This window comes from Chelonia mydas, chromosome 15, assembly GCF_015237465.2.
Source record: "Chelonia mydas isolate rCheMyd1 chromosome 15, rCheMyd1.pri.v2, whole genome shotgun sequence".
Lineage (NCBI taxonomy): Eukaryota > Metazoa > Chordata > Testudines > Cheloniidae > Chelonia > Chelonia mydas.
Window position 1 is genome coordinate 12,562,924 of NC_057856.1, and position 25,348 is coordinate 12,588,271.

Consider the following 25,348-nt stretch of genomic DNA (forward strand, 5'->3'; position numbering starts at 1 on the left):
TTCTGGTGATATAACTATGTTCCTCAGGTGTATGGAAAATCCACACCCCTGAGCAACACAGTTATACTGACCTAACCCTAACCCCCTTGTAGAGCTGGTGTGGTGTGGAGTGGAAAGCATACTGCACCCCTCTCCAAGGGAAGCAGGGCTACCGCCCTGGTCTATGAACCGTGGGAACCCCCAGGAGGAATTCTGGGTCCAGCAAGGTCCCTTTGCAGTCCTCTCTAGTGCCCTGAGTGTGACTGTCTGCATGGGGAATGCAAGGCAGAGGTTTGAAGGATATTTGAAGTAGCTGCCCACACCAGAGCTGGGTGAGAGAGAAGAGTGGGAAAGCGGTAGAAGATTCCCCCTCCACCTACCTGTCTGTCTCTGCACGGAGGCATATGTCTGACAGGGCAATTTCCTGCAATGTCTTAGGAAGACCTTCCTGTATTACTTTTATGTATCATTGTGGGCCGGGATCGTATGTAACTTCTTGGGGACAGATGTGACAGATGAGAGACATGGGAGTTCAAAAAACTGTACTATAAATGTGCCAGACAAATCTGGACTTTTTGGACAATAAGTGGAAAGAGGATTTCCTCTGGAATTCCTAGGGTGAGGTGAATACAAATTTCCCAACTCCAATTATGCAAAAACTCAGCCTTTCAAAGCTGTGCCCTGAGGAGAGGGTCCCTGTCTGATGATTACCTGTTACACAAGGCCAAAGCTCGGGCCTTTGTATAAAGAAATGGCTGATCTGTGCAGTGTCTGGTCTGGTGCTGGATCTATGACAGATGAACTTGTAACCAGTTGTGGGGTTAGAAGGCCTAAAACCTACCAGAGCCACAGGCTGATTTGAGATGATTTCTGCTAAGCTGTTTAGCAGGTGTGTATGTTCTTTTATTGTTGCAATGCTTTCACCTTAAGAATAAAGGTGCTTGCTTGGAAGGAGCTAAATGGTAACTTATAACTGCAGGCAATACATTGGTCATAGCCCTCAGAGAAAAGCAAACTGCAGGCACTGGCCTATTTCGACAGTCTGGCTTGCTGGGGATGTTGCAGTGTAACCCATGGAGCTTTGCAGCCTTAAAACCCTGACAGAGGATGGAGTGAGACATGGGTCTTCACCCAAGATAGGTGACAGCTATGAGCTGGAAGTCTAAAGCGCATACCCTGGAAGGACCACAGAGGGGGAATATAAGTGCAGTTGCCCTGAACTGTGACAGTGTCATGGGAACATTGTGGGATTATCAGGGCCCAGCGCTCAACAGCAGGTATGGCGTGCGTGTGTGTGTGTGAGAATTACTGGCTGGTGGAGGTTGTACATTGCATAACAAATGGAACTGATTAAATGAATTGATTTCTACCCAGGGAACGGCACAGGGGTGTGGGGGTGTGTGTGTGTGTGTACATGGGGCGTTGGGAGCTGCCTTCATCCCTTTGCTGCCCTCTTCATTAGTAATCATTGTAACGATCTAGGTTCAGGCCAATGAGGGACATTCTGCTTGAGTATGGGCAGGTACCACCATCCTGCCTTTATACAGAGAAATTCCAGGATGACTGCCATTGTTTTATGCAGCCAAGCTAAAATTGCTTGGATTGAATATTTCCCAAGCCCTAAATCAGATGATTATTGTGATTTATCGTCAGTCCTTCAAACTGCACACTCAACAACCAGCACTCCTGTCCCATTCCCTACCATGCCTCCTGCTGGGAGAGGCTGGGACTGGAGTATCTAGGAGCGCCCCTCATTCCTCCAGAGACTCCTGCTCTGGGCCATTGGAAAGAGTCATGGTGAGTTGCCCACAGTCAGTGGTCTGCTGTCATTCCCGGTGATAAAAGATGGCACCGAAATAACTAAATTTGCTTGCACAAGTTCTTCTGGGGGGAGGGATAGCTCAGGGGTTTGAGCATTGGCCTGTTAAACCCAGGGTTGTGAGTTCAATCCTTGAGGGGGCCATTTAGGGATCTGGGGCAAAAATTGGGGATTGGTCCTGCTTTGAGCAGGGGGTTGGACTAGATGACCTCCTGAAGTCCCTTCCAACCCTGAAATTCTTTGCACATGCTGCAGGATGAATGACAACGGGCAGAGCTGAAAGTGATATGAGTGCTTAGAGAGGGCCAGTGTCATCAGGTGAGGATTCCCAAATGTGTCTGACTTGTTTAAAAAAAAAACTTTCATAGCTGCCTGGCTTCCCAGCCCTTAGCTGTGTGACTGCAACACAGGGTGTGTAAGTCAGAACTGGATGGGTAAAGCTGTCAATAATTACTCATTTCATTCTTTATGGCAAGTGCTTAGAGTACCATGCTGCAGGCACTGTAACTTTGCGAGGAAGTAGCTGAAGCATCCCAGCTCCCTCGGGACATGCGGCACGTGTAATACCAGCGGGTGGCTTTACAGCTATTGCGTATGGCGCCATTTACAGCAAACAGCCGGGAGGGGTGCACTGTGCACACCTGCTCTGCTGCACCCTTTCGCATAGACTCCCGCTCTGACTGGCAGGAGCCCTGTGGCTTAGGATCATAGAATATCAGGGTTGGAAGGGACCTCAGGAGGTCATCTAGTCCAACCCCCTGCTCAAAGCAGGATCAATCCCCAACTAAATCATCCCAGCCAGGGCTTTGTCAAGCCTGACCGTAAAAACCTCCAAAGAAGGAGATTCCACCACCTCCCTAGGTAACGCATTCCAGTGCTTCACCACCCTCATAGTGAAAAAGTTTTTCCTAATATCCAACCTAAACCTCCCCCACTGCAACTTGAGACCATTACTCCTCATTCTGTCATCTGCTCCCAGTGAGAACAGTCTAGATCCATCCTCTTTGGAACCCCCCTGCAGGTAGTTGAAAGCAGCTATCAAATCCCCCCTCATTCTTCTCTTCCGCAGACTAAACAATCCCAGTTCCCTCAGCCTCTCCTCATAAGTCATGTGTTCCAGTCCCCTAATCATTTTTGTTGCCCTCCGCTGGACTCTTTCTAATTTTTCCACATCCTCCTTGTAGTGTGGGGCCCAAAACTAGACAAAGTACTTCAGAGGAGGCCTCACCAATGTCGAATAGAGGGGAAAGATCACGTTCCTCGATCTGCTGGCAATGCCCCCACTTATACAGCCCAAAATGCCACTGGCCTTCTTGGCAACAACGGCACACTGTTGACTCATATCCAGCTTCTCGTCCACTGTCACCCCTAGGTCCTTTTCTGCAGAACTGCTGCCAAGCCTTTCAGTCCCTAGTCTGTAGCGGTGCATGGGATTCTTCTGTCCTAAGTGCAGGACTCTGCAGTTGTCCTTGTTGAACCTCATCAGATTTCTTTTGGTCCAATCCTCTAATTTGTCTAGGATGCACCTGCTTGCGTCTCTGCGCCCCACTCCTGCGCTGGCTGGGATTGGGACCTACGCCGTCACATACCATGTTACGTGTTTTCCAAGTTCCTTAGGCCTTTGTATTTTCCTGCTTTCATTTTATAGCCTAGCGCAGTCTGCTGCAGCCGTTCCTACAGCTTAGATCCTACGTCCTGTTCCTTAGGTGTCCTTGTAACTAGAAACAGGATCTGATTTTAACTGAGAGACTGGAAATTGTGCACAGCCTTCCTATTACTTGCCTAAGGTCTATAATCCAGACTTTTGTGCTGCCGGGTACCCATACGGGAAACGGAAAGAAACAAGACGGGTGGCTGAGCGCTGCTATTTATCCCTTTACGTGCTTGAAGGTCTGATCCTGCAGGGTGCTGAGCCCCATCTACTCCTCAACTTAACTCCCATTGACTTCAGGGGCAACTGAGGTGTTCACCATCTTCAGGGTGTGTATGTCCCCAGAGTGCAATCTATCTGATAAACAGTAGGCCAGCAGAAGAAGGTAGCCCCATCTATCCCCACCTCCCCTGGACGGCACTGTGTCTTGTGAGGTTGAAGAGGCAGTCAGCATGAAGTAACTTAGAACTATAAACCCAGAGGTCATTGGAATGACGGTTGTGAAGCATTTTCATTGCAAACCCCCATTTTTAGATGCTTATAACCTTCGGAAAGAAATGACCTCCTGGGTGGACATTTTTCATGCTGCTTCTCAGCCCATGGGGCGTGATTAAAGTTTTCCCAGTGTTGTTTGGCTGCTAGTGAGCTGGCTGGCTGGAGGGGCAGGGTGGGAGTGGAAGGTTGTTTCTGCGAGCTAATGGCCTACCACAACTAACCCTTCCTGACCTGAGGAGCCTCCGTGTCCCACTGACACCAACGGGACGTCTGGCGAGGGAGGGTTTGCAGGCTCAGGCATTCAGGAAATGGTGCAGGTACCTTTCGGGGCTTGGATAACTGAACTGTCCCAGGTGGGCTGTAGGAAAAACACTGCCTTTGCCCATCCTGCATGCAGCAGGGTCTGACCTACAGCATCGATAACTGAGCTGAAGCAGCACCTTGCGCACGCACTAGACGGGGTTTTCCTTAACAATGTAAGGCCCAACCTTGCAAAGTGCTGCGTGCCTCTGCTCCCACTCAGGTCACTGGGGCAGCTCAGTGCACTGCAGGAACAAGCCCTACTGGCCAGATTTTTAAAGGAGCTCAGCCCCCTTACTTGGGGTCAGATTTCCAAAAGAGCTCTACGCGGCAGACCCTGGGCTCTTCTGAAGACCTGTCTCAGAATGTCCGAACGGGAGAAGCTGGGGGCGAAGTGCTCCTTGAAATATCTGGCTCTTAGTTAAGTGGGACCTGACCTCATTTGAAAATCTAGTCCAATATGCGGGTGCTGAGCCCTTGGAAATCTGGCCCTGAGCTCTTTCAATAACCTGGGGTCCCAAGAGCCCACTCCTGCCAAGAACAGCTGGTTGACTTGAACGGGAGCCGTGCACGCAGAGGGCTCTCAGGATATCTATCTGGAGGTACGGGCATTTATCTGAATGTCTGACTGATTACATGTACGCACAGGAACACTTAATCACCGCAGGCGCAGCGCTCCTGAGAGATTCGGGAGATTGCAGGACTAGAGCTGGAGATCCATCCCACCCCACCCACCGTGCAATACATTGTTCAGGCTGATGTGCAGTCATGTGACTTTTCCTCCCCCCTCCTTTCTTAAATAAGGAACTCTAGTGTATTCTGCTGACACTAGTGCAGTGGTAGGATAGGCACACAAATCAGGGGGGCTTGATCCCCCACTCCATTATGCCCATTTTACACTGGTGTAGCTTATTTGTGTGGCCAGACCATGTTAATGCATGCCAAGGGCTTGCATGATGAAGACTGGCCTGCAAGCATGGGTGTATTTCCTAGATGCCCCTGCATTTTTGGACCCATTTGTACACAAACATCCATGCACATTGTGGCTGAGTTTACAACTGCTGTGGGAGGGAATTTCCTGAGTTCTCTGCACTTAACACACACACTCTAATGCTTTTTTTTTTTAAATGACTTCTATATACATCTATGGCAGCATTTACGATGTCAGACCAAGGGAGTAGGAGTTGGCTGGTTCTAGAGAACTACAGCTCCTAAGCCAAACCCAACGGAGAATGGAGTGGCATTGGGCAGTTCAAAAGCACATTCCTGGATCAACTCTTTCTCCCCCAGGGACCATGGTATTAGCGGGCTTCACCTTTTTGGGGCACTGCAGATCTCTAGCGAGGTTCATCAGCAGGTCGTGGGAAATGGGGTCCACCAAGTTGAGGAAAGTAGCATTCTTGTAGAGCACTTCACTGAGGCACGTACCTTCCAATCCCAAGTCCTAGAAGAGAATACAGGCAGTTAGACTCTGTTCTTCAGGGCCCCCTTACAGTTGCTACATTTTAGAAAAACATAGCGTGGAAGCCATAAAACCACCATGCTAGGGTCCAAGAAAAACAGATTGAGTGAGTAATGCAGGAGGCTGCCTAACAATGGTAGAGCAGAACTATATTGGATGCAGGCACTATTGTGATGAGGGCCCTTTAAGTATCTGGATGAATGGCTGGATGAGACCGATCGAATGGCCAGAGCTGGGTGGGTCTAGACTGGAGATTGTCTACCGTATGAGGGGTAGAAAAGGTTTCACACTATTAGCCAAGGAAAGGTGAGTGACTCCATTCCCTGCGGGAGCCCACAGAAGGAGAGGCTAGAGGCAAGCTCACAGCTAATCCAGCTCTGCTCTGTCCCAGCAAGAGTCCCCGTAGGAGAGGTGCAGGAGCACCGGTGCTGAAGGAGCTGATAGCTAGTTTAGCTGCAGCCTTTTCGTGGGGAGTGAGTGCCTATGAGTCAGAGGCCGGACAGGGCCACCTCAGCAGCAGCAGTGAGATCCTCATAACTGTCGCGAAGAATCTATTTGTAGTTTGTCCCCTAGAGCAGTGCTACTCAAAGTGGTGGTCCGCGGGCTGGTGCCCGTCCGTGAGCCATCGGCTGCTGGTCTGTGCACACATTGGGGGAAAAAAAAATTTGCCGGTCCCCCACCTCAGCTAGCTTGAGAAGCACTGCCCTAGAGCTCTTCCAGCGGCAATGGGGAAGCAGCAGCCTGCTTCTCTCATCTCCACATCCCTGGCCCAAGCCCTGGCTGGGAACGTGGTCCCTAAAGCTCACCTGCGGGCTCAGGGTATACTGTGACTTACGCTAACCGGGAACATCAGGAGAGCCTGGGAGACTGTTTGCAAATGAAAAGTCTCCTGGGCGGTGAGGGGGTGACGGGATGAATCATGTGATGAGCCCCAGGACCAAGCTTTGGGAGGCTTTTCTATGCTAGAAGGGAAGGCACAAGTCCCCATAGGAACCGAGGGAAACTCTGATCTGGCAAAGGTAAGTAGAGGTGCCATGAGGCAGCGGGAAGGATGAGAAACGGAGGAGGAGAAGAAAGGAAACCTGGCAAGGAAATAGAGGCGCTCAGCAGAACAGGCTCTGAGGAGGGCAAAGGCAGGAGTGGCAAGTAGCTGACGGGGAAGGGGGAGGAATGAGAGAAGTCCCATGGGGAGGGACTATGCTGGGACTTGGCTCAATCGACATGGAGGATTCGGATGAGGGAATAAACAAGACATCTGCTCAAGACATTGCTGCCAGGAGACATGAGCAAGCAACTGGGTGTCCCATGTGCTCTCATTACTCTGCTGAGTCTGTGCTTAATACAGCGCAGGGCAAAAGGTGCATCCGCAGCACCGAAGGAAGGAACTGTGTGCGTGCACGACCCCTGGGGGACAGAGCCTTGGGAGAACTGGGGTATCTTGACCCTAGACATCAGCAAGAGAAAAAGCAACACCCCTCCCCCCACCCGTCTCTCACCAAGCAGAGAGCAGGATACAGAAGAGTCACTGGCTCCAAATCCAATGAAGAGAGGAAGAGGAGATCACATGCGCCAGAGACGCAGTTGAGTGCATGTTAGCTCATTGTCTGTGCATCGATGATTCCTACAGGAGTAGGATATCCCCAAGCAAACTGAGCAACATCGTTTATGGGTCAACAACATAAGAACAAGCTGCCACACATGGCTATTGATATGGACACCTAGGCGCGGGCTAGGAACGCATCAGGGCATCATGCCAGCACCTGGCTTCACCATAACACGTAGGGGAAGTTGGCACAGGCTCTCTTGTCCTTTTCTCCCCCTCCTAAATACAGCGTGACGTACAAAGATGAAGAAAGCTGTGGGAAGCGGGGCAGGGCTGGAAACTCGGCAGCCGTAATTAAACACTCGGGTTCAGCAGCACCCTTTGGAGCTTTCCAGTTAAAGAGGAATCTGCATTCCTGTTTCTCATCCCTTAGGCGAGAGGCTTGTAAATAACATGGCTGTAAATAGTCACTTCAGAGTGAGAACGGCTGGTATAGACTATCAAACTGTGAGTCGGGACCCCAGAGTGGGTCGGGACCCCATTTTAATGGGGTCGCCAGGGCTGCCTTAGACCTGCTGGGGCTCGGGGATGAAGCCCAAACCCCACTGCACATGGCTGAAGCCGAAACCCGAGGGATTCAGCCCTGGGCAGCGGGGCTCAGGTTACAGGCCCCCTCCTGGCTGGGGCTGAAGCCCTTGGGCTTCGGCTTTGACCCCTACCCCGTGCATGGCAGTGGGGCTCGGGCTCTGGCTTTGACTCCCCGACCCGGGGCAGTGGGAATCGGGCAGACTCAGGCTTCGGTCCCCCCTCCTGGGGTCGTGTAGTAATTTTTGTCCTCAGAGGGTCGCGGTGCAATGAAGTTTGAGAACCCCTGGTCTATACGTTTTCAGCCCAGAAGCACTAGTTAGTTGATCCCGCCCCCCGAATATATTGTTTTAAGGAGTTTGGTTTGTGACTAACCAACAGCACAGACTTATGGTTTTGACCCATTTACATTTTTGTGTTCTAATAATTTAATTATCGTGGGCCCGATCCTTGGCTGGTGTCAATCAGTGTAGCTCACCTGGGCCCGATCCTCTGCTGGTGTAGACTGCCGCTCCCCTGACTTCAATGGAGCCCTGCGCACTGACACCTGCAGAGGATCTGGCTCCTGGCTTTTAAAATGGCAGCTTGCCGTGGCTAATGGAGCTGGCCCAGTGCTGACACCCAAAGCCCCGCTTGGACTGGGTCCTGGGAATGGAACAGAGCCAGGCAGAGCACTGCCCACCCACCTTGGCATGTACTGGCCCTGAAAGTATAAAATTACAAAACTGCCAGGTAAAAATCCAGGGCTAGAGCATGGCTGTCAGAAGCCTGCTCTGGAGGCCAGAAGGGGTGGGCACATGGCAGCGGCAGCAGTAGGAGGAGGAGAAATTATTCCCCATGAGGCTCGAGGGGTGGATGGGCGGGGGGAGGCACCTGCTCCCTCTGCCCTGGCTCATCTCTGCTGCTCAGTGCCTGTGAGGGGGTGGTCACAGCCACCCCCTTGCCCTGTCCCCTTTTGAGATGGCCAGCTCCAGCACCCACGCTAGGCTCCTTGAGCCTCCCCATCTCCTTGCAGCTCAGCACAAGGACCGTTTTTGTCGTTCCAATGTAGGGTCTGAAATGAAGCTGAACCCCTTAATAGTGCACAAGTGAATCTCACTCCCTCCAAACAGCCGTCAGACCCCCCACCTGTGCCCATCGCTCTGTGGCTCTTGCATGCCTGTTATTCTTCGGGTACGCCCATCTGTATAACGCGGGATGTCCCGTGACAGACTGGAGCCGAGGGTTGTAATATACAAGGTAAGGAAGGTGGAGGCCGATGCTTCCACGTTCCACACCCAGTCAGGGCAGGAAGAGAGGAACGGTTGGAAGGGCAAAGCACAAGCTACACGGTTAACGACCGGCTCACGAGAGACTCTTCAGTTCATTGCTGGCCAGGCAACTGTTTAGCTACCAGTGCTACTGCCCAAGCTAGGACGGCGGTAATGCTGTTTCTGTCCCATGGCCCTGTCGACGGTTAGCCCGGAACGGCACAATAACAATTCTACTAAATGACGTTACAAAGCACACAGGGCAGTAGGTTGTCGTTAGTATAAGTGTTGGCTGGATTCTCTCCACCTGACTCAGCCATGATAATTACTGTGTCCAATTTCTATGTGTCCGCACAGCACGGGTGCATGTGAATGACCCGATATCCTTCACGGTAGGTTATTGCCCTAACACCCAAACAACTGGGAATCCTGAGCCGGAGACAAGGGGGGGAAAAGTGAGTTAAAGGGAAATGTTAGTTAGTACCCGGCTCTTCTCACATGAAGTGCAGAAGTGGGAAGGATGGGGGCACATGGCTTAGCCTAGGGTTGCCAACACTGTATTTCAAAACTAAGGGACTGTATTCTTAGCACTCCCACCCCACCCCTCCTCCCAATATTATTTATTTATTTTATTTATTAATACTAAGCAGTGCTCACCTACGTTTGCCGGGGTATTTCCTGCTGCTGCTTGCAGCCCTCAGCAACTCCTGATCTTGTTGTATAGAGACGAAGACATCAGGGATGTCTCTTCTAATAAGGGACTGTTGGCTGTCCTAGAGCTGGACCCCAAAGAAATTGTCAGGCCACGTGCAAAGGAAGGTTTCAAAATGACCTTCCACTCCAGATGGCCCAATGACTCAACATTAAAATCCCAGCTGCCAGCTAATGACCCTTCTGGAGACTTCAAGATCGGAGAGGGGTTTAAGTGTTTGTCTAGAGGTAAAAGATTCTGAGCACCACAGGAAATGACACACTGTAATTCCAGCCTCTGGCAAAGCCTACAAAAGTCCCTTCTTGTCACATCACTGCATTTTAGAGGCTGCAACTTGCTTATTTCCTCCCCTCCCCCCCTGCAAGCTTCTTGTAATCATGTCTCTCCTGTCCTCTGTTTGCATGAACCGCCCCCTCCCCCACACCGGCTTTCCGGAGAACATGTACTCAAAATGATTTAAAGTAAAGGAATGAAAATATTGTATTTATGCCAACACAAAGACTAATGTATTGAGTCTGTATGTTAATGGGGTAGGAGGTAGTGTAAATTCTACTGCAAGGGGACACACTGAAATTAAGAAGCTACAATGTTAGGTCCCAATTCTGCAACTTCTTGCTCATGAAAGTGCTGTTTACTCATATGAGTAATCCCTCGAGTAAGGTTACTCATGTGAGCAAATTTTGTAGAATCAGGACCTTACACTAATTAAACAAAATACTCTTTACACAATGACTCTGTGGAACTCACTGCTGCAGGAGAATTATGATTATATTGTAGTGCACAGAGGCCCTAGACGCATTAGTCTAGGGGCTGCACAAACATGACAGGTGGCCTACGCCCTAAGAGCTTACACTTTAAGTAAGTTTACTAATCAGTCTTATGTTGCACGTTTCAAACGAGGATTAGACAATTATCTAAACAAGGATGACATCTGCTAGGATAAGAAATTGTAAGGGCTTTCAGTCCTCAGAAGCTGACCCATTCGGGTCAGGAAAAAGTGTCCCTCTATGATACAGAATACAAACTTAAGCGCGGAGCGGGGCTTGTGTTGCATTGATCCTGTCTGTCTGTGACAGGACACCAGAATGGATGAACCTGTTCCAGGACAGTAATAGTTGTGTCCTTATGATCAATTTGGCACAGGATGTCTGTATATTCCCTTTTTTCTCCTGAATGGAGACAGACAAGAACAAGTTTGCCTGTGATCCACTGACCTGCTTACCTCTCCTTCCCTGACTAAGTTATCCTCAAACAGACGTTCAGTATCCAGGACAGGGGCAGTCAATAGGCGGACCACGGGCCAAATCTAGACCACCGGATGTTGTTGAATGGATCCCAAAATCTTTATTTACTTACTATTATCATTATTTTTGTGTTTTAATTTTCTCTGCAGTCTGGACCTTGACTATACCTTGATCAAGACATTTGGACCTTGACAAAAGAAATAGACCACCCCTCATCCAGGGCCTGCACCCAGACTCCTCGGTAGCCCATTCTGATTGAATCAACAGGCAGGATTAATTTATGGAAAGGGGCTATCTCTTGTTAGTCTCTGGCATAAAATGGCCTTGATTAGTAGGTAGCTTTCCAAGGTCCTTGCCTGAAGGAGTTTTGGTCATGGGTTTTTGGCTCTAAAATCCTTAATTGCACAGATTCAGTTGTGTCCCTAGTGGTTATGGTCAGACAACTCCCACTCACCCCCTCTTTCTGAGGGATTTGGTTAAACTCGCCTCCTCCCGCACAATGAGACTTGGTAAGATGCTAGTGACAAAGATGCATGTCCCGATGTCTAGCTTTCAGGGCTCCCGTGCCTCTAGCCATCCTTCATGTCACTGGTGGTGTGTGGAACAAAGAGGCTGCCTCCCTCTCCCCACATCCACACCCAAAGTGGGATTGCTGACCCAGCATCTGCATGCCTGGTAAAGCAGCACAAAGAGCCTAGACACACACACATCCCACCCTCTTCCTTCCATGGAGCAATCACTGGAGGACTGTGCACAAATCACCCCACCAACACCCCAGAAAGGGGCAAATCCAACCCCGCCTTGTAGCACCGTGGGGAGAGTGTTTGGGGTCGAACACAGCAAAGGGGAAAGCGGAAAGGATTCTGCTCCAAATCAGGAGCTTCGCTCCGTGAATAAGGGCCGCGTCGGGCTCCATTCCCGGAGGCAGCCCTTGAACCCGTTGCAAAAGGTACCATGTGAAAATTCATTTCAAAATGAGGGAAAATCAGAATCCCTCTCCCCTGCTCATCCCAGATTGCCCTCCCACTAACAGGACCAGCGGTTCCCGTCTTGCCATAGACTTCGTACGCCCAGCTCCTACCAGCCCTTCCCACGATTAACCCCTTCCCTGCTCTGTCATGTTGGGGTGGAACGGCTTTGTTGTTTTTTAGCATCCCTCTCTCGGTGGTTTTGCATGCACCTGCTTGCATTGACACATTCCTTTTTTTAGCACGATGTTTTTTTCTCCAAGCACTTCTTAAAGGGCCTTGCTTACTTTCCAAATTTGGTCTAGCACTTGCATGCATTTTCCACTGCTTTTTTTTCTTTCTTACTGCTTAATTTTGCTTGCACTTCCCGCATGACTTCCTTGCTAGTTTGCACTGCTTTATTTTTGTGTGCTTTTTTTGCACTGGTGTATAGCTTTTCAGCATTTTTTTTTCGCATTGCTTTCTTGCTAGTTAGCGTTGTTTTATTTCTGCACACCTTGTCTGCACTGCTTTGTTCAGCATTTTGCATGCACTTTTTTACACTTTAGTCTTTGCGTGCACTTCTCTTGGCATTGCTTGCTGATCTTTTTAAATAACTGCTTCTATTTATTTTCCATGCACTTTTTTTTTTCATTGCACTATTAAGTCATTTACCTTTCTGAGCAATCTGAGAATGTGGACCGCGTGTTCTCTCTTGTGCTCCCGGATGGTCGCCTGGATCTCTCGGATCCATCCCACCCTCCTCACGTAGGGAGCCGGGTTGTTTTTCCTCAGCACCCCGGACAGCTTCTCGGAGTTCAGGATCAGGGAAGCGAATTGAAAGTCCCCGCGGTTAGTCTCCACCCTCCTGTGCGGCTCCTTCCTAGCTAACCTGGGGCACGAGTCTTCTCCAGAGGCGCTCTCCTCCTCCAGGCTGCTTTGTCTGCTCAGCCTGGACCCCATGATGGATCCCCTTGCTTGTACCACTTGCAGCGGGGAGGAGATGGCTCTGCGCGGGGTTTATACCAAGGGGAACCAAACGCTTGGGGCAGTAAGCGCGTGAAGCTGACCAGCTTGTCAGTCTCCTTTGAACCAGGGGGGATCTCAAGCCGCCCAAATCATAGCCGCAGAAACAACCTCTGAAGTGCATTCATCCCAGCTTGCAAAAAAAGGGTTGGGGGCGGGGGGGGGGCGAAGGGGAGAGCAGGCACATGATTCCGCCCCCCCCCCCAATCCCCCCGAAATAAATAAATAAATGGTCCCCGAGTAATGGGGCTCTCCCTCCGAAAGGGGTGGGGCGGGGTGGGGCGAGGGGGCCGGTGCTGCTGGCTGTCGAAGGAGGCGCTTAGCCCTCGGCTTGTGGTTTGCGGGTCTCCGGCTGTCTGCAGCCAATAGAGGCTGGGCGTGAGCGTTTGGGTACGTGCCCGAGATCCCTTTGGAAAAGCGGGTGCCCCCCCCCTCGCCCCCCGCCCCCTTCCCTTGCCAAGCGTCGCTGGGTCTCGTTAGATTTCTGCAAGGCGCGTGCGAATGCCCCCTGCGGGGCCCTGCGCCCCCCTTTCTCTCCGCCCCGCGCCCTGCGCCCCCCTTTCTCTCCGCCCCGCGCCCCGACCCTGCGCCCCGCTGCCATTTTGAAGCCCCGCGGGCAGACATTGAGCCCGGCCTCTTGCATGGGTGCGTGTCCGTGGCCGTGTGCAAGCCCTGCGGGTGGGTAGCGCCCGCACAGCCCGGCTGCCGTGGGTCCAGGGTGCAGCGGCAGCCATTTGGTCTGGCTTGTGCTGCAGTCGAGCGTGGTCCCGCCAGCCCGGCGATGCTCGGCCCTCCCAAGCCTGCTCGCCCGGAAGGGCCACCCCACGAATGGCTGATGCGTCCCGGCTGCCTTTCACTCTCGACGATCGTTTTCCCCTTTCTTAACCCGCAGCGTAAGGCGCCCCCCTGAAACTCGAGCCCAGCCCTTATGCCTGTCTGTCAGCCCGGGGAGGGGGCCGCTCCTTCGCAGCGTTTGGATCACCGGGTGTTTGTTTTCTTGTTGGATCGTTCTCTGCAACTCGGAGGGGAATGCCTTTGCCCCTTACAAAAACGATGAACCCCACCTCTCGGTTAAAAACAAACACAGGAGCTGATCCCAGTTACATAGCCCTTTTCTGGTTCTGTGAGCTATCTGTCTGAACCTGCCTAAGAGTACCGATATCTGTCACAAGTGGGAACCTTGTAAAATACGTGTCATGGCTGAGATCAGGTATGCCAGTCCCAGCTGTGGGCAGTATTTTCCGTCAGTTCAGCTGTTACAACCAGTGAGAGGATTTTTATAAATCCAGACTAGGGGTGAGAATTGTCCTAGTAACCAGTGGTTTGTAATGGATGCTCGGATTCTGCCATGTTTCCTTGACTGGTGTGGGCAGAGATTTTTTTTTCTTCCTTAGCCATATCGTGCCGTAGACGTACTGTCATGCATGTTCACCCCTCGTCCCAGGCACTGTACATCAAGCGTACTAAGTTTCCTCTCAGACAAAATCCTCTTTATCCATAGCGGGTGAGGAAAGGATGCTAGAACCCCCCTAGCAATAGCTGTGTGGCTAGCAAAATTCTGCTCCCAACGTTGAGAGCGCCTCCCTCTGACCTTCCAGCGTAAGAGCCATTGGAACTTCTCCTTGAGCCGTCGTCTCCGTAGCATGACTTCAGCATGGAGTACATGAGAGTGGATAAGATGGGCTCGGATCTGCTGTATCTGGACTCGCTGCACTGATGCAATGAATGTGCCTAAATATATTTATACAAGGCTGGGGATTCACTTATTGCCTTAGACGTGTGTGCACGCGTTGTGTGAGGCTAGTCTCATCATCTTCTTGCTCCCATTCAAGTACATAAAAAGTTGTTACACAGAGAAGGGAGAAAAATTGGTCTCCTTAACCTCTGAGGATAGGACAAGACGCAATGGGCTTAACTGTCGGGGTGGGTAAGCACTGAAGTCAATTGTCTGGGGAGGTGGTGGAATCTCCATCACTGAGGATTTTTAAGAACAGGGATGGTCTAGATAATACTTAGTCCTGCCATGAGTGCAGGGGACTGGACTAGATGCCCGCTCGAGGTCCCTTCCAGGCCTACGATTCTATGATTCTTACAAAGGGGCCTCCAGAATGGAAAGCTTAGATAACCCTGGCCTTAGACACCTCCTTCCCTACTGCTAAGAGAGTCTCCCTGGGGGAAGTGACAGACTGGCAGAACTGGAAGCTGAAGGCCTATCCACAGAGCAATGACAGTAGCACCAGCTTCCCCATCCTGGCCTAACATACCCACCTCTGTGGGCAAGAGGGGAGTTCAGTATCCAGGCCCAGTCAGTCCTTGGCTTCTCTGCTGAGACACCGACCAGCTGTCTTAGAATGTAATTGTTAGTCTGCAACAAACCATGGCATTTGTAGGGTAGGTTCATCCCTGGGGGAACAGAAAGGGCAATGTGTATTGGAGCAGCCGCACACAAGAGCAATCGCCCCAGGGAGAGAGGGCAGTCTCACCACACATCAGTACAGGGCAGCTGCAACTCCACCTTGGGCTCCATAGAACGCCTGATCCAGACTGCCTCAGAGGCGCTAACCAGCACATCACTCAGCTGCCCTCCCCTCCCATTCCTTCCAGCCCCATCTACTTCCTGGGCTGTTCTGGCCAGCTCCAGGCCCCTGCATGAGGGGGCTGCTGGTATCTTGCATCACTGTGACCCCCTCCAGGTTCACTTTTTGTCACCAGAGGCCTCGGCCAGCCTGGGGTCTGGAGGCAGAAGCGAGTCAGAGCTGAAATGTGCAACGGGAAATAGACCCACTCTGTCACAATATATCTAGGGCTCTGGTTATGATGGGCCAAAACTGAAGGCTCTTCCTCAGCTTCTACTCAACCCTTAACCCACTAGGACTTTTGCCCGACTGAGCTCCTGCCGCAGCAATCTCTGAAATCAATGAAGTCCCAAGGTGCTGCTCAGTGAGTCCTAACTCAGGCAACCTCCATTTGGAGTGTGTAAAGTCTGAGTAAGGATTTCAGGGTTTAGTCTGATGACTTTGAAAAAACATTGGGTCCAAAACAAAATTGATGGTGGGTCCCCTGGACTCTGGTTGTGTCTCCAAGGTGTACTCATCACCAGCAATCAGTGGGGAGAGCAGAAAATACTGATAGTAAATGGGGAAAGGTCCTAAACTATCCAAGACCAGCAGGTCAGCCTCTTCCTGCCTCTCAGAGGCTGGATGGGGCATTTCTGTTCCATGCCCTGTCCACTGTGCTTCATTAAAAGGCACCACAATGGCAGCATTTGTAACTGAGGGATCCATGGAATAAATGAGTGTTTTTTGTGACTGCCTTCTTTCATGCCTTCTCTCAGGGACCCAGGGAATAGGGACATAGTCTCCAGTTTACACATGCTCCAGGATGCAATCAGTGTGCATTGTTCCAGGGGGGTGGGAGAACTGAAGAGAATTAGTTAATAAAAATACAGTGCCATTACCAGGATACATCTGTGTATTCAACTTGAAAATATCCCACCAGTGAGCAAATCCTCTTAACAAACAGGGGCGCTGTCTGCAGAATGTATTGTCTGTGTGCTTTAAAATAGGAAACATAATAGTAGAAACAATAGGCACTAATTAGAAGCACACAGCAATTCTGGACCACATTTGAGAGCGGGAGTATGGGTGACTATTGGCTCATTTTGGACTAGGAAGGGCAAACCTTGCTCCTTCTCTCTGTGCGTGTGCAAAAGGCCTGCTGGCAGTGGAGCGGGTGTATTTCCACACCCACAGTGGACAACAAGGAGCAGAGCCCCATTAGGGTTCCCTGCACACTGCTGTACTGGGCGGAGACGGGGGCTGACAGGAGCAGACAAGGGCAAGGATTAAATGGATCCTTCCTGTCCCAGAGGCTGAGCAGGCTATTGTTGTCATGAGTCTAGGACATGGATTCTCAACCTCATCGTTCCAATCCCCAGGGGCGTCATGACCAGATCCAGGGGGTTTCCATGGATAGATGGGAGGGAATCTCAAACCAATGCAGGGAAGACGGTTCCCTAAGCTTTGTGCTGTGCTGGGGAGAGGAGTTTGGCCCTTATTGTTATGAATGTGACTGACTTGGTCAAGGGATCGTGCTGGCTTATGTGCTAGCGTGGATGGAAAAGTGGACAACTCTCACGAATTGATTGTGAGTCTCGCAACATTTGGTGTTTATCTTAAAGTCCTTGATCCTGGAGCTGACTGATTAGGGGAGACTCTCAGGTTTCTCCCCTCTCCGCCCCCCCATAAGGGAGGTATGTTTCTAGCCCTCAGGATTTCAGAGAAAAGCTTGTAAATGCCACCCCTCCATGAAGCCTACAGGCTTAGAAACTGGAAGGCAAAAAAAGAGAACCCAACATTTATTATTTAGGAAAACAACCCTTGTTTTTAGGCCAATTTCATTAAGTTCAGTGCCCGTCACGTGATTTTTTGAACCCTTGGGGTTGGCAATACTGGAAAACCAGCCTGTATGTCCTGCATGTGCTAGCATGGGTCAATCGGCATGAACGCCTGAGACCCCAGAAACCAACAATCTGCACGGTATTGTGGGAGGTGCTATACACAAGCATCTCAAGCAGGGAGGTAGGTGTCACTCTCTGTCTTGGCTCTCTCTAACCAGGAGATGTCGACGGACATTCCAGGGTGGGAGTGAAGGATCTGAGGCTGTCATCCATGCACTTCTCCCCTGATCTGGCAGTGGCCACTAGGCACATAACCCCATACAGATTATTCGTGCTTCTAGCAGGGATGACCTGTGTGGGATGAGGCAGGAATGATGCAGGAATTTGCATATGAGTACATATTAGCAGTGCTTTTGCAGCACTGTGGCCACTTCGGGGCAGCTGAGTGGAATTAAAATTTGCCCCTAAAAGTCCCCCTTAAGGTGAGAAAGCGGCTCGAGAACAAAGAGGAACGCTGTTGTTAGGGGCCGTTGTTCTGTTCTGTTTGCACAGCGCCTCCGCACAGAGTCCTGGGCCATGACAGAGGCTCCTAGGTGCTACAGATACACATAAGAAATGCTACTGGTAAAAGACCAAACTTCACCAGTGCAAACACATCTCCTTATTCCCGGCCAGGGGAAGGGTTATGATTCCAGCTCAGCCATTCCCGGCTCCTAGTGCCAGCCTCACTCCGGCTGGCAGTGTGGTCAAGTACATAGGGTTCAGGGCTAGGACCCAGGACTCTGGCATTCCAGGCATGCCTTTGTCACTGTGTAGTCTGCGGCCCGGGACATACCACTTACCAACTCTGGGCCTTGGTTTCCCCATGAATAAAATGTGGCTAATAATACTTGCTTACCCCTTAGGGTTATTAATGTCTGCAGGGTGCTTTGAAAATGCCAAATGCTGGAATTTTTATACCATTTTATCCCAATATGTCCTGTGATACCCCAGTTCCAGGATGAATATGAGCCCAGGCACTGTGGCTAGGGGGCTTTCCTCCTTCTGCTGTATGGTTGCATAAAGTATGTGTTGCATTATCTGTCTTCCCCTCCCTCCCCTGTGCAGCTGATGCTGTGAGCCTTAGCACTCCCTGCAGAGACTACAGTGCTATCTTATTGCAAACAGAAATTACTTCACTGCCCTTTCCCTGGAGAGACCCTCAATGGTTCATAGTGTGACTGCAATTCCAATTGCCCCTTGCTTGTGTAAATCAGTCTCTCACGCACATTGTGGGCGTCCTGATTTGTATGCTGGGCAAGCCAGACTTGGATGACAATGCTCTTATATGATGAAGGTTACAGTTTTGACTGTTGTTGCTGGGCTGGAAACATAATTGATCAATTCCCTGTTTAAGAAGGGAAAGGGGATTACGGGATCTGGAGAGGCTGCTATGACAGACTGCCTGGTGCTTTCAGAGCATCATCTTTTGTTTGCTGATAAACTGGCTTTCAAGGCCTTGGGTGTGGCCAGCTTCCCTGGGGGCACTCCTGGGGACCGAAATGCTCTTTGGCAGGCTTCTCCAAGCCTACCCTGAGCTCATGGGTCCTTCCTTGTCTGAACACAACTATAATCCCAGTAGATCAGTGCTTGCAGCTCTCTGCTGCTTGCATGGAACTCCACATCGCTAGCAGGCCTGTCCCCCTCCCATTTAATGTCCTTGTCTCCATGCCCTCTGCCGAGGGGTATATTGGAAAGCAGGGGAGAAGCCTACCCAGTGCTAGTTTAGATGGGGGCACTGCAGATTCAAAGTCTGCTAAAGTTGGCGGTGGGGGTGATTGCTGCCTGGCCACAGAATTGCAGGGAGGGACCAGTTTGGGGGGAAAGGAAGTGGAATTTCCTGCCTCACCTCCCCTGACACTGCAAAGCCCCACAGAGTTTGGGGGCAGCATGGGGGGGGGTTCTCCCCATGGCAGCACAGCATTTGGGGGAGCTGCTGGTTCAGAGGTGTGGAAAGAATCTTCCTGCCTCTCGTGGCAGCTCACAAGTTTGGAGGGGGGGATCCCCCCTGTGCAGTTTCGGGGGGTAGAATTGGGGCATCCCCTATAACATCACAGACTGGCGGGGGTACCTCTGGAGGTGGGGGTAATATGCAGGCCTAGCTGGGCAACCATCCTGGGGAGCTCCTGGCTTGAAAGCAAGGTCTCTGCTGTCAGCTGTGGCTTTCACTTGGTGGAGTGTTTGTAGCAACACCCCGTGCCATATTCATTCGCTCTTAAGATTTCTTCCTTCCCTCACAGCTGAGGCTCCCTTGTCAGCCCACAATGTCCCTTAAATATCGGGGAGCTCCTGGGCTGAGGCCCGCATCTGTTCAGTGCCCTGTAGTGAGAGTGCAGAAAGGACAGCTCTCTGCAGACCAATCACGAATGAAATTCATGCAAATGAAGCCAAGTCTACCCAAGCTCTCCAGAAGACAGACTGGCTGGCCTGTGCATTCCCTAGATGGAGAGTCTTGGCCATTTGTGATCTCCAGGTCACAGATAAAGGGTGAGACATTACTGCGAGCTCAGGGGAAATGACAGACCCTGGCCAGTGCCGCATGGCATGACCTCGCCTTCCCCTTCCTGCATTCAGAATGACCTAATTATAGAGATGCTGGTTTTTAATCAGCGGTGAATGGTGAGTCTCTGCAATCCATCCCCTGGAGTAACATTGATCCAGCAATGATCCCCCCCACCCCCACCACCTGCCTGGAAGGACACTGTCCGCTCTCCTGTTGCTTGGACAGCTAACTCTGAACACAGCTTCATGGAGAGCATTTACGCCATGCTAGAGAAAAGAGAATTCCCAAAACAGCCTTTCGGCTACCCCGTTGGCAGCAATACCAAGCAGAACAATGATGGCAGGAACTATTTGTATCAGGGTAACCACAGGGCCATCAGCATTGGGACCCCATTGTGCACGGGCCTGGACAAGACATGGGAGGTAATAATAGGGAGGCCTCAAAAGGAGCGACATGACCAGTTCTGGGCGCCACACGTCTGGAAAGAGGCAAACAAATTGGAGAGAGTCCAGAGGAGAGCAACACAAACGATACAAGCATTGGAAAACCTCCCCTCTGAGGAAACATTAAAACCAACAACCGGGGTGGTTAATCTTGAGAAAAACAGACTGAGGGGGGGACCTGGTAAATATGCGAAGGGCTGTTATAAAGAGGACGGTGATCAATTGTTCTCCACTGAAGCAAGGATAAGGCATAATGGGCTTAATCTGCAGCAAGGGAGATTTCGTTAGATATTGGGAAAAACTGTGTAACTCTCAGGAGAATTAGAAACTGGAGCAGGCGTCCAAAGGAGGCTGTGGAATTCCCGTCACTGGAGGTTTTTAAGAAGAGGTTAGACAAACACCTGGCGGGGATGGGCTAAGTATACGGGGTCCTGCCTCTGCACAGGGTGGGGGTTGGGGCATGAACCAGATCAGGGGTTCTCAACCTTTTTCTTTCTGAGCTCCCCCCCCCCCCCCAACATGCTATAAAAACTCCACGGCCCACCTGCACCACAGTAACTGGTTTTCTGCATAGAAAAGCCTGGCCTGGCGTTAGGGGGTAGCAAGCAGAGCAATTGCCCGGGGCCCTACCCCACAGGGGGCCCCTGCAAAGCTACATTGTTCAGGCTTTGGCTTCAGCCCCAGGTGGCAGGGCTCAGAGACACGGGCTTCAGCTCCATGCGGTGGAGCTTTGGCTTTCTGCCCTAGGCCCCAGCGAGTCTAATGCTGGCCCTGCTTGGAGGCCCCCCCGAAACCTGCTCAAGGCCCCCTAGGGAGCCCCAGACCCCTGGTTGAGAACCACTTGAACTAATGACCTTTCAAGGTTCCTTCCAGCCCTACATTTCTATGATTACAGTCAAGCCCGTTGCCGTGGCGTCACCTCCTGCTACCTGAATCGCTCTCTTCACCGATTTGATCAGCTAAGAAGAAGGTGGAGACTACATCACAGAGACCCACACGCAGACACCCACCATGGCTGTCCGACTGCCCAGTCAGTCACTCTCTTTATGCTTAGCATTGTGTGATGGGGCAAGGCCAGATGGCTATAGAAAAGTAGTGGGAGATAGATATATTAGCTCCAGGCTAAACAAATCCCTGGTACCAGGATAAGTGAAATGGCAGCTGCTCCAGATCAATTAAGACACCTGAGGCCAATTAAGAACTTTCCAGAGGGCAGGGAGAAGGCTAGGTTGATTGGGACACCTGAAGCCAATTGGGCCTGGCTGAAACTAGTTAAAAGCCTCCCAGTCAGTCAGGTGGGTGTGCATTTCAGGAGCTGTGGGAGGAAGTTGTGCTGTTGGAGAGACTGAGTAGTACACACCATATCAGGCACAAGGAAGGAGGCCCTGAGGTAAGGGTGAAGTGGAGCTTGAGGAAGTGAGGGCTGCTGTGGGGGAAGTAGCCCAGGGAATTGGACATGTCATGTTTCTAAAAGGTCAGCTACCATAGCTGATACTATTAGGGTCTCTGGGCTGGAGCCTGGAGTAGAGGGTGCGCCTGGGCTCCCCCCCCTCACCTTGGCCCCCTGATTAATCACTGAGACTGGGAGACAACAGAGACTGTGCAAGGAAGGATAACTTCTCCTCACCTCCCTCGCTGGCTTATGATGAAAATGGTTCAGTAGACTGTGACCCTTGTCTCTAGAGAGAGAAGGGTTACATGGAGGGTCACAGTGAGCCTCTGAGGCTAGCAAAATCCGCCAGGAAACGCAGGACCCATGGAGGCAAGGACAGAGCTTTGTCACAATTGTTGTTCCTTATTTGTAGCTTAAACTACCGCACCCTGCCCCAGCACAGGTCCTATTCCCAGACCAATGCCTTGTTTGAAAGCCCGGCCTTAACCCTTCACTTCCTGGCTTTCTAGCATTTGTATGGTTTTGACTCAAATGTTCCTGACAGGTAATATACCCTTAACTAGCAAGGGCCTTGTCTCCATGAGAAAGCAGCACTGGTTTGATGTAAATCAGTTTCTAAACCAATTTAGTTAAAGTGGTGCAAGCCACTGTGTAAATGTTCTTATTTTAGTTTAAGAGCAGCTGGTTCTGGTTTCGTAGCCCTTCATAGATTCCAAGGCCAGCAGGGGTAGTTGTGATCATCTAGGCTGACCTCCTGTGTAGCACAGGCCAGAGAGTTTCCCCAAAATCGTTCCTCAAGCAGAACTTTTAGAGAAACCTCCAGTCTTTATTAAATATGGCCAATGATGCAGATTCCAGCACGACCCTTGGTAAATTGGACTTGTGCTCAGTCGAGTTAAACTAAACCAATGTACGTGGCTCTTAAACCAAACCATAGAGCCTACACAAAGGGGTGTGCCCTGGTTTAACTGAATCGGTTTCAATTCACGCCCTAAATTTAGGCACAGAGAAGTTACTGGACTCAATACAGGGATAACAGGGTAAAATTCAATGACCTGTGATTAAACCTGGGATCAGATTAAATCAGTGGTTCTCAACCAGAGGTACATGTACGCCTGGGGGTACGCGGACGTCTTCCGGGGGTATGTCAACTCAGCTAGATATTTGCCTAGTTTCACAAAAGGCTACATAAAAAGCACTAGCAAAGTCAGTACAACCTAAAATTTCATACAGTGACTTGTTTATACTGCTCTATACACTATACACATACATACTTTACACATATACAAAATGGGAAATGACTGCCTAGGAAGGAGTACTGCGGAAAGGGATCTGGGGGTCATAGTGGATCACAAGCTAAATATGAGTCAACAGTGTAACACTATTACAATAAAACATCATTCTGGGATGTATTAGCAGGAGTATTGTAAGCAAGACACGAGAAGTAATTCTTCCGCTCTACTCCACACTGATTAGGCCTCAACTGGAGTATTGTGTCCAGCTCTGGGTGCCACATTTCAGGAAAGATGTGGACAAATTGGAGAAAGTCCAGAGAAGAGCAGCAAAAATGATTAAAGGTCTAGAAAACACTACCTATGAGAGAAGACTGAAAAAACTGGGTTTGTTTAGTCTGGAGAAGAGAAGACTGAGGGGGGACATGATAACAGTTTTTAAGTACATAAAAGGTTGTTATAAGGAAGAGGGAGAAAAATTGTTCTTCTTAACCTCTGAGGATAGGACAAGAAGCAATGGGCTTATATTGCAGCAAGGGCAGTTTAGGTTGGACATTAGAAAAAACTTCCTAACTGTCAGGGTAGTTAAGCACTGAAATAAATTGCCTAGTGAGGTTGTGGAATCTCCATCATTGGGGATTTTTAAGAGCAGGATGGACAAACACCTGTCAGGGATGATCTAGGTAATACTTAGTCCTGCCTTGAGTGCAGGGGACTGGACTAGATGCCCTCTCGAGGTCCCTTCCAGTCCTATGATTCTATGCACTGAAATGTAAGAACCATATTTATATTCAAATTGATTAATTTTACAATTATATGCTAAAAATGAGAAAGTAAACAATTTTTTGGTAAATGCTTTGACACTTTTGTATTTTTATGTCTGATTTTGTAAGCAAGTAGTTTTTAAGTGAGGTGAAACTTGGGGGCACGCAAGACAAATCAGACTCCTGAAAGGGGTCCAGTAGTCTGGAAAGGTTGAGAGCCACTGAACTAAAAGATCTTCTGGACTTGAACTCTCTGAATCTACGTTCATTCTTGTGTAGGGCTGCCCTTAGCAGTGTGAAGAGAAAAGGAGTACTTGTGGCACCTTAGAGACTAACCAATTTAAATAAGTCTCTAAGGTGCCACAAGTCCTCCTTTTCTTTTTGCGAATACAGACTAACATGGCTGCTACTCTGAAACCTTAGCAGTGTGCCTGCATCCTCTGCTGTGCGTTAACGAAGCTTTTTGTCAGGGAATTCCTTAGTTCATGTATCAATCATCCGAAGATGGGACTGAGCTGAGAAGCAAGAGAGGATGGAGCACGTTCTCCCCTCACTGCGGACTGCCTGAAGGCTGCAGAAGCAGAGCCCTGTTCTTGTGCCACTCCCAAGCCCTGCAGCCCGTGAGTCCCTCTTATGTGGGCCAGAGGAAGTGAGCAGGGGAGGGGCTTCCTACCTGGAGACCTCACAAGGTCTCTGGGTGTGGTGGGAACAGAGAGAGCAAGGCAGTTGTGTGGGCCGCACATCAGGAGGGCATTACCTGTCTCCCGAGGTGCCCCTGAGAGAAGACCCATTCCCGAGGAGCAGGCCTTCCCTTGCTAAATGCATCAGCCCCTGGCAAGTGTTTGGAGGTTCACGAGCTGGTCCCTCCACAGGCAGAGGGGACTCATCCGGGCCCGCTCAGCCTCCACCATCCTAACCCTTAGGATACTGTTGGGGGGGATCCTTACCCTCTCCTTGCCGCTCTCCTACAGGGGACAAGCAGTTTGCAGGGCCTGCAGTGAGCCTTGAGGGACTACCCGCCTGGTGCCTTAGGATGCCTTTCAGGGTAGGTCTACACTTTAGTTAGACACCCATGGCTGGCCCATGGCAGCTGACTTGGACTGGGGCTATAGGGCTGTTTAATTGTGGTGTAGGCATTTGGGGACCTTCCCACGTTGCAGGGACCTACATCCTGGGCACCAGCCCGAGCCCAAGTCGGCTGGCTCCTGCAGGTTTATAATTGCAGTTTAGACATATCCTCAGAGGCCAACCAATGTCTACCCCCTCTGCCCCCACAACAAGCCTTAAGAAGCATGTTAGTCCCCAATCAGCAGTAGCTGAATTGCCAGCTGCCCACCCAGCCTAATCAGCACTGGCAGCTCTGATGACCCCACACAGGCTCCTCACATGAGGCCGGACACGCTCTCTGGTTGGGAGGAGGGGTGGAACGCTTCCCATTGCACCCCCTCAGTGCACCTCTGCCCAACTGCTCTGCTATGCTCCCCTGTCCCCACCCCTCCTCAACTCCAGCCTCCACCCTCCTGCGCTGCTCCCCCCACTCTGCTGGTACCCTGCCTGCATCC

General features: G+C 50.7%; 1 protein-coding gene across 1 annotated transcript in view; it reads right to left on the reverse strand.

Moving 5' to 3' along the window:
- LRRC75B (leucine rich repeat containing 75B) overlaps window positions 1–13,522 on the reverse strand; it is a 34,482-nt gene extending 20,960 nt beyond the window's left edge. The window contains exons 1-2 of the mRNA XM_007063775.4: window positions 12,663–13,522; window positions 5,560–5,688 (exon numbers count right to left, since the gene is read on the reverse strand). Coding sequence (XP_007063837.2) covers window positions 5,560–5,688; window positions 12,663–12,950 — 417 coding nt within the window. The 5' untranslated portion in view covers window positions 12,951–13,522. The remainder of the gene's footprint in view (window positions 1–5,559; window positions 5,689–12,662) is intronic.
- Between the last annotated feature and the right edge of the window lie 11,826 nt (window positions 13,523–25,348).